The sequence below is a fragment of the Chlamydotis macqueenii genome, chromosome 16 (assembly GCF_036417535.1).
Source record: "Chlamydotis macqueenii isolate bChlMac1 chromosome 16, bChlMac1.mat, whole genome shotgun sequence".
Classification (NCBI taxonomy): domain Eukaryota; kingdom Metazoa; phylum Chordata; class Aves; order Otidiformes; family Otididae; genus Chlamydotis; species Chlamydotis macqueenii.
The window spans coordinates 10,686,148-10,695,750 of record NC_141571.1 but is presented as its reverse complement, the minus strand read 5'-3'; the positions used below and the strand labels follow the sequence as shown (position 1 = coordinate 10,695,750).

The 9,603-nt window shown below is 37.9% G+C and overlaps 1 protein-coding gene across 1 annotated transcript; it reads right to left on the bottom strand.

Annotated features, from left to right (window-relative positions):
* Positions 1-614: 614 nt before the first annotated feature.
* On the bottom strand, positions 615-9,603 carry RAE1 (ribonucleic acid export 1). Its single transcript, XM_086760880.1, has 12 exons — positions 9,520-9,603; positions 8,854-8,950; positions 8,583-8,687; positions 7,685-7,777; positions 6,685-6,771; positions 5,634-5,720; positions 5,297-5,368; positions 4,643-4,750; positions 4,181-4,287; positions 4,023-4,098; positions 3,359-3,553; positions 615-1,975 (listed from the first exon to the last, which is right to left on the bottom strand). Exons 2-12 carry the CDS (start codon positions 8,941-8,943, stop codon positions 1,889-1,891), a joined length of 1,107 nt encoding a protein of 368 aa, XP_086617006.1. The 5' UTR covers positions 8,944-8,950; positions 9,520-9,603; the 3' UTR covers positions 615-1,888.

The window sequence follows — 9,603 nt, the reverse complement described above, 5'->3', positions numbered from 1 at the left end:
CTACAGCATAACAATCACAACCTTTAAAATAAAATTCAACAAAAACAAATGTTTGAGCAAGTGACCAACTATTGATGTAACTGCTGGGAACTCTTTCCTATCTTAAAGAAAACAAATAGTCCATGAATGTGAAATCTAAAACCATACAAAACAGAAGCAGCAGTAAAAAAAAAAAAAAAAAACTAACACAAGAAATAAATCCCAGAAAAGAGCATCTCTAAACAACAGCAGAGTATATTTCATGGACTTTCCTCAACTATACAAGAATAAATGCACACCCAACAAAAACTGATGAATGCTGTAAAGAGAGGAGTCTGAAGTTGAAGGACCAGTAGACTACAGAGTTTGAAGACAGTATGATTCATTTGAACCGAAGACAAATTGTCAGGTGTTTGGCTGTTGAGATAGCAAGGAACTCGATTCATTCTCATAAAACAAAAAGCCTTTCACACTAGTCCTCTTAATTCTTTGACACAAAACCACAGGAATAATTCATAATGAAATAGCTTTAGATTTCCTGCACAAGCAACTGGAAGAAAAGTACTTCCAGAAAACGCATATCTTCTAAGTGAAGCACATCTCCTCCCCCATGTTATTATAATAGAACTTTTGAATATAAAAAAGCATTTAGTAAAAATTTTATTTTAAATGTAGCATGAATCCATAACCATAAGTGTTACAACATATAGTTTTACAGAGAATTTGTACAATGTGACAGATACTTCTATACATGCGCCCCCCCATTTTTATTTAGTCATTATCAAACAAACAATATTTAAACAGGAATAATAAGCATTCACTTCTAAAAAGAAAACTTTGGCATGTATACAATTGGCTAGTTACAAGTAAACAGTGGTAGATTCAAGTCAGAAAGAGACTCACTTGTTTTGTTTCACAGCATTTTTGATCAGGATGAAACTCACCAGCACTATTTTCTACTTAATACAAAAATGAGTACATTTTTTTCAGTCCAGAAACCCCTGTTAAGGGGCAAAAACATGTTACGAGAGATGTAAAAGAACCAACTTCTAACTCTAAAAGGTGTCAGTTTTAAAGCAGGTTAGGCCACGAGCATTTTGCATACATCAGTTTGGTCATGAACAAACCCTTTAATGGTTTGCTTGTATTACTGAATTGTAAATCACTTGGCACAACTGACAACTTCTCCTTTGGACTAGAGTAAGCACGAGTATTGTTGGCTCAAAAGTCGTATCCATTGCTGGAGTCTAAGAAAAAAAATGAAGTAGAATTTGCACTGTGCCCATCTTCTGTCTCGAGTTTCTGTCACTGCTGTTGGCCACTTACATACCTACCAAATTCATCCAAAAAATGAGGGAAAACAATTTGCAAAGCGTTTCTTCCTGGCATACAGTAGACAATATTACAATTTTAAAAACCAGAAAGCAATAAAAGAACCCCAGAATAATAAGTAATAACAAGCCTCCTTTAAGAAGAATTACTTGCAATTCTTCAAGTACTTACAAAAAATACAGTATTTATACAACTTCTTCAGAACTATTATAATTAACATATTTTAATGTAGTACTAATAAAATAAATCCATAGATACAAATGGTTGCACTTCTAAGCAGGAATATCTAACCCAGATTTAGATTTTGCTGCAATCTCATTATTGCTGTGGAACAGACAGTGGTTAAGTCACGAATACTAGCCTCTCTTTCTTACACACATTGGAATATCTAATTCGAAAAAATTTTATCCAGCAAGTCAGAATACATTTAATGTAATTTTTACAGTTCCTGCTAAATGTTAGCGATCCAAAGTTGACTGAACCGTGGTGCAACAGGGCACAAATGGCTGAAGAGCAGTGGAGTAGAGGCAGGAATGGCAGAAAAACAGTAGAGTAACACAAGTCAGACTCATAATCACTACTTCTTATTCCTAGGCTTTAACTCTTCTGCTGCATTTCGCAGAAAAATGTAGTTTTTCTTTTGTGGATTATAAAATTCATGACCCTAAAAAGAAAAATCATCTGTATTTACTCTCTTCAAAGAAGAAATATCAGCAATATCACCTTAAAGTGTGAGAATATGAATATTTAATGAGTTTGTTTTACCATGATTTAATCTTAAAGCCTTTAAGACCAGATATTAGAAAAGACTGGTGGATTAGAAACAGCTTACTAAAACAAGCAATTACAAGAACTGTGCATATAAAGTAAAATTTAAGGAACACTTATCCATTTTTAAGGCATAAAACCCTCCACATATCTAAGCTCTACTTTACTGATACAGGATAGGAGCTCAATATTATTTCTTTTTAAATGTCATTCTGGAAGAGAAGAAACTAGAACTTTAATGGCCATCCAGTTTCACTTTCTATTTTCTATCTTTTAAATTAAATAAGCTTATGTTTTCCAAAGTGAAGCCCAAGTTCTACAGGCAACTGCAAAAATACCTCTGTTCCCCAACTGCAGATGCAAATACACTATTTTGCATATTGACATTATTTGCATAGACATTTGTCACTCAATACACAAGTATTCAAATCAGGGAGAGTAAACGTCAATAAAGCTATTAAAGTCCAATGCACAACTTGAAAATTACCAACTCAAATTTTGCTCTCTTTGCGGCACACAATCGAGTCCATCTGTGTGATTTCTGCATTCATTTTAGTCAAAACCACAAGGAATTTTATCCTCAAATTTAAAAGCACTACTTTTAACAGGAAAGCAATACTTTTAATGGAAGTTGCCATTCCATTAAGATCAGTCACATTTCATCCTTGCTACCCCCTTCTTAAACTTTAAGAAGTACTGATTCTCCACGTATTGTTTGTTGTGATTCTCTTGCATCTACATGATTTATTGTGGAGTCAAGTTTGGAACAGAAATATATAAATAAGTGCCACCAGCAAGCTGCACTGAATGGTACTGGAATTCAGTACATGGCATTCAAACACTGGTTTGAGTGTTTACAACCACAGTCACAGCTTTTTTTTTTTTTAGAGTTAAAGAGAACCTGCAGAAGTAGAGATGTGCATTTCAAAGAGACTCGTGGGAACCTGTGAAGGTGCCACATTGCCCCATGACACTCCCGAGAGCAGAATGTGTGTGAGCAACCAGAATAACTTCTAAATCATGTACTTTACATTTTGATCATCCACACTTGCAAAATAGCATTGTTTAGCAATCTTCTCCAACTGAGGCTAAAAACCAAACAACGCACTACTTCAGTGTTAAATTTCATTAGATGTCTAAAACAACCATTGGAACTTCTCTTGCATGCTTGTGAAATTAGACTCAGCTACTCTTTATAAAGAGCCGCGAAAGCCTCATGTGGAAAAGACAGTGTTGGTTGTCAACTGCAAGTATGAATATCAGTCTAAACCCTTCTTACCTTTGACCAATCATAACTGGAAGCATATGCAAATATATTGCCATTATGGTTGAAACAACAAGCAGATATCGGCTGGTCAAGTTGTTCTGATGTTTTTAGCTTCGTACGTGCATCTTTATCCCAAAAGCTGAATCTACCATCAGATCCTACTGTTGCAAGAGTACCATGCACAGGGTGAAAAGCGATCCCATTTACCTGCAAAATCATATGTACTATGTAAAACACCACACACGGGAACACTCACAACACATATGCTGAAACCTGAGAGAGTAAATACACAGGAAAAAATTTCTCAAAAAAAAAAACCCTCAAAAAATCCAGGTGAAGCAACAAGGAAAGCACCACCTTTTTGTAGTACCTAGAAATTCAACGCGTAATCCCATTATACAAATACATTAAGTATTGCTTCAATATCAGCAAAAGTAACAAGTGTTGTCTTCACTAAGATCATTTAATGAATGCTTGATCTGGTGCTTGTTTTAAGGTAAATACAAAAATTTGCCTTTCCTTTTAATGTATGATTATGACTGGTCTTTAAACTTATGTCTGAGATAACTTCAGGCAAGATAAAGGTCAAGGAGAACAAACAATTCTTAGCCAATTTTACATTAAGAGTATATACTGCCCCGTATAAATGATCTAGCAGTACACGCTGCATACTTACAGCATAGATATCCTGAGGTGCTGATGTGTTTGTTCCATTGGAGCGGTGACATTTAAAAGTGAAATTATCTTTTGCACTAGGGAGAAAAAAAAGTCTTTTTACTTTCCTCGTTGTAAACTGAGCAATAAAGACAGGATGTTTTATTAAATAGTACTTACGGATTTGGGGGGTTGATATAATGAATAGCTACTCTTCCTTCAATACTTCCAAGGGCAAATCCAGTAGGTTTGTTCACTTTGTCTTTAAAAATAGCAACACAGCGATGCTAAATTTGAGAAAGATACAGAGGATTTTAGACAGAGGCCTGAGGGCCAGGTTTTCTGAACGCTGCTCACTTTCCATGGAAACACAAAACATCACATACACCAATGCAAAGTAAAGCAAAAAAGCCAAACAAGATCAAGAGATAGGTCAAATTCTATTGAGAACTTGGGCCACAGTATTTACATCTCTAAATCCTTATGAGGATAAGCATTAGATCAACAGCAAACTAAAACATGTGTCATACCAAAATAAAGTACTTCAGTTTTGAATCACTGTTTGTTTTTTCCAAAAAAAAGGGCAAGCCCAGAATTTCAACAATCTGTATAAATAAGGTTGTGACAAGTATAATCATTCACCTGGTGTTTAAGAGGAGATTCTATTCTTCTGAATTCAGAAGGTTGATTCTCCAACTGATAAACTATCAAACCCCTTTCTGCAGTGGCCACAGCAGCCATAGGATGAACCTGGATAAGGTTGTAAAATAGGTTGGAAGAGAGACACTTGTGTTAATAGTGGCAGAAAATTCTATTTATTTCGCAGAAATCCCTGAAGAATTTAAAGGAATTAGACTGTTTTCTGAAGGGAGGGAGGGAAAGGGGAAGAGAAAGAACAAAGTTCATTTGTAGACACATCTTCAAACAAAACAAATCAGTTCTTCCCTGCCATTGAGAAATTAAACATACCAAAAATCTTCTAATTATTAGCTGACTCTTGCAATATGAATTGCAATAGTGGTATACAAACGCATCCAGAAATAACTACAGGTCAGTCCTAGTGCTGTTTTGGTTTTGTGATGTTAAAAAAATATTAAGCATATTTTGTATGATGCAAATACCTATTTTCCAGAGCCTGATCAGGAAGATCAATGTAGGTTTCACTGCTAAAATCAGAGAGAGATCGAATACTAAGAGCTGGTATTTAGTACTAACCTACAGAAGCCTCAAAGACTGCCAACTTATTCATATGCCAGTCATCTAGCCGACACCAGTTGACAGTGTATCATAGCTTACCACATCTGCACAGTAACATCTTTCAGGGAGCTGCAATGTCATCATAGGTGTTGGTGAACGGGTATCCCAGAACTGACAGAAACAGAAAAATGAACATGTTTATGCTCAGCACCTAGGGTGCACCATTTAAATTACTTTACTAAAGAGAATGCAATTGATGCCAACTTGTTTCATTCTTGTCTATAGTCAGAATACTGCAACTCTCTGTGAAGTGAGGCTATTTCATTAATCTGTTTTTTTTTTGTACGAGTGTTTAATAAAACTTAAATAAAATAAAACTTCACATAAATATTTTCATACACAGATTACTAGCACACTTCTTTATTCTTTATCATACCTTCAAAGTTTTATCCCAGCTTCCTGTCATCACACAACTATAATTTGGTGCTTTAATCCAATGGATAGTCTTCACAGGAGCATCATGCTGAAGAAAAAAAAGAACAAACACATATATTTTACTAAGATAGCACTCCATGCTTCTTGTTTATGCTCCCCATATTTTTTATTTACACTTTTTATCCATTCAAGAAAAGTGATTCATTATTTTAGTCACAGCAGTTAGTGTAAAGGTTGGTCATGACCTTACTGTGGTGTTTAGTGCTGTAAAATCACCTACATAAGAAAAAAAAAAAAAAGGCTCCTTACACAAAGAACTACAATCAAGTCACCCCATATAGGAAGATGGTCACAGCAGAAATACAAATTATGAACAGCAAGGCTTTCTTTTTATTTATAAAGGATATTATCCATCATGCTAAAAATCAACACTTTGTAATGTAACGTACTACATTAAACTAATGCAAACCCCAGCTTCTTCTGACAACAGCTACAGAAGAAAGGCTTATGTTAATTACCCCAACAAGATTTCTAAATCAAGGCTGAGAATCTGAATTTTATCACCTCAAGTAAGACATTAGAAGCAATCATTAAGAGGACTAACTCTCTTCTTAAATTATCTAACCGGTAACTCATTTTAGTCACCATAACTGGGTATTCTATGGACAGACAATCAATTCTAAATTGAGAATGTAAACTGCGATCCCCATTACTGCTGCAGTGGAAAGTTGGTATTTGTAAAAGTGAAGTCAATGATTCCTTAAAAACTTTTCCCCTGTAATGCAGCATGGTGACTCAGTGAGATCACTGCAGTAATGGAAAGAGTGCTCTCAAGTAAAAGAGAGGAAACAGTTACACGGGTTATTCAAATCACTTTGATTGCAAGTCGCCCTATTAATGCACATTTCAGTATCACAAAAATATAAAATGCACCCTACAACCTCTTCTTCATACAGCAATATCTACTTCAGAAGCGCTAAACATTAACTAAATTTGCTAATAAAGGTAGCTTTTAATAAAAATAGAAAATAGCTTGAGGCTTGCTTACTTACTTGTGCAATCTGAATAGCTTGATTGCTGTTGAGATCCCACATTTTGGCAGTTTTATCACAGGAAGCAGTAAATACTTTACTCCCATCCTAAAAAAATAAGAAAAAGGCTAAGAAATTAAACAGCTCTATCATGCAGTATCTATTAGAAAACTGTCAAATCTTATTCTAGTAATAGCATAACATTAATGTAACATACACAGGGACTGCAGGACAAAGAAGAAGCATGAAAATGGAAATTTATTTACGACTGTATGTTATGGTGGTGCATTTAGGGATGCCATCAAAACAGACATTTCTCTAGGCTTGCCCATCACTGTTTCCTTATACTTCCATTAGTAACAAAGATTAGGTATGAAGACACAAAATTATTTGCTCAAATACACTGAACAAAAATACTCAGTATTTAGTCAGAAATTTCTTTAAAAGGAGAAAAAAAAAATCCCACAGTTCATTTTGCCTCTGCTTTTTTCCCTCCCCTGTACTTTGAAACATTATGCAAACACTTAGTACTGGTAACAGCCTTTAAATATTTTGCTAGGCAAATAACGAATAGCTGATTTCAAAGATTGTGCACTATTGCTATAAATATGTTTTTATAGAATTCTATGTGCCTGGCAAAATCTTACAGAAAACCACATTATATATTGCAAAATACAAACAACATACAATGGAAACTCAGCTTAAAATACAGCATCATTTTATAGTCAGGTTCTCCATTCAAGGCCCTCTCTAAATTTTCTTTTAAACCAAGAAACATAACTGTGCTAGCTATCATCTAGCTTTAAATACATTCTTACTTTTAAACTCACTTTTACCCTCCTTATGCTCATGTCAGTCTATTCTTTTAGGACAGGCTTAGCACGTATTTACAGTAACATAAATCTATACAATAATCATGGGCTGCATCTACCTGTGCCACTTGTGTCTGTCTGGAAACCACATGCCAATTTACTTAGGGTTTTGGTAAAAATTGTTTATTTATTTTTAAACAGGAACATACATCACTCCAGCAGCCATCTAGTACAGGCCCTGTGTGCATCTGCTGAGCCTTCGGAATTGTCTGTCCATTATCTTGAACTTCCCAGCAGCGAACCTGTAACAGGAGAAGTGTGTACAGACACAAAATAGTAACACTAGGAACTTCAAAGACTTCTCTTCTTGAAGATCTCAGCCTTAGTTTAATCAATGAAAATTATGATTATAAACACCAAGCTTTTTTCAGAACTAGTGAAACCTTATTTTTTCTGATTATGTTCCTTTTATCTGTACAGCCACAACTCAACCCCACCTCAAAGTACCTTACGATCACATAACACCTCCCAGTGCTCTCCTGGAGAACCCTTAACCATCAGCCAACAGATCAAACAGAACAGGTAAAAAATGTGCTCACGATTGTCATCCCCTCCCTGTTTGTGTCAGTTTGGGATCTCACCCTTCAATCCAAACAAACTTAAATAAAGTTGAAGGAACTTAATCTTTTTGAGACCACGCTGTCAAACTGGACGATTTATCATTGGGTTCATAGTCCTTTCACTGGGCAAACCATAAGTATGTCAGCCTAACTGTGTAAAAAAATGAAGCTAAAAACCAAACAAGTAGGAAAAAGAAAAATCAAAATAATAAAAATCTAACAGGGAAAACACTGACTACATATTCTGAGCTGAAGCTTAAAACACATAGGCAGAAGAATGACTTATCTGAAGATCACAACTGAATTTCTGAGTTGAAGCAGCTCAGCTATGTCAAACTTAGTGCCTTGGGACCAGACACAAATTTTGCACTTCTGCAAAACTGAAGATTTTCAGGTATCCTGGCACAAGTTTTCAGGACCATATTTTGCAGTTTAGGCACTGACGCACCCACTTTATTCATCTGTAGGTCTGATTGTGCATACTTACATCATTTGCCCATGATCCTGCAATGAGGAAATTACCCGGCAACGTTGGCGGACTAAATGCTAAACAAGATATGCTGTCATCAGGTGGAGATGTTACTTCAATATCCTATAAAGCACAGAAGACAAAGTAAAATTAGCCACACGTGAAAACTGCACTGAGAACCTGTTACTTCTGTAAGATGAATTATAGTTATGTATATAAGGATGTACTGCCGTGACACATTAAAAGACAGCAGAAGAACAGGGGTTCCCATGGAGGCTAACGCACATACCTTCATTGGATTATGGTTATCTGCAGTCGTACTGCCAAACATGCCGGTACCTCCAGTACCAAACCCTGACGTTGATCCAAACAGACTCATTTTTGCCCTGCAAACAAGGAAAAGGCTTACTGAGACCTGCAAGGCCCTCAAGCATCCCCAGGATCTCTCACCGCAGCCACCACACCAGCACACTCCTCATCTTGACTAGAATGCATCCAGGGATACAAAAACAGATGAAATTTAAAAAAAAAATAAATAAAATCTCACTTCTCGTCGCAGTTGGATCCCTCACATCTCCCGGTCGGCCTCCCTGCCGCCGCTGTCAGGGGCCCCTCTCCGGCCGTCAGCCGGCGAGAGCTGACCCGCCCCCCCCGCTCCCCAACCCTTCCCGACACCGCCGGGCTGCGGGAGCCCGGCACTGCCCGCGCTGGAGGCGCTCCCTCTCCCGCACACGCCCCAGCCTCCCGTCTCTGCCCATCACCCTCCCGGTGGGGCACGGAGGGTGCCCGGCAGCCGAGGACGCGCCATTTCGCGGGGGTCCCGCTTCCCTGCCGGCAGAACTGGCCGCCGCGGGCAACGGCCGTTCGCGGTGGCCTTTGCAGCGGGGCCGAGGGCGCCCGCAGGCCGTGGCGGGGCCGCCCGGGAGCACGGGGCCCGGCGCCGGCCCTCACTCACCCGCACGGCGGCCCCGCTCCGGCCCGTTGCCTCCAGCGACGCGGCCCAGCAAGCAGCGCGGTGGCAGCGCGGGTGCAGGCCGCG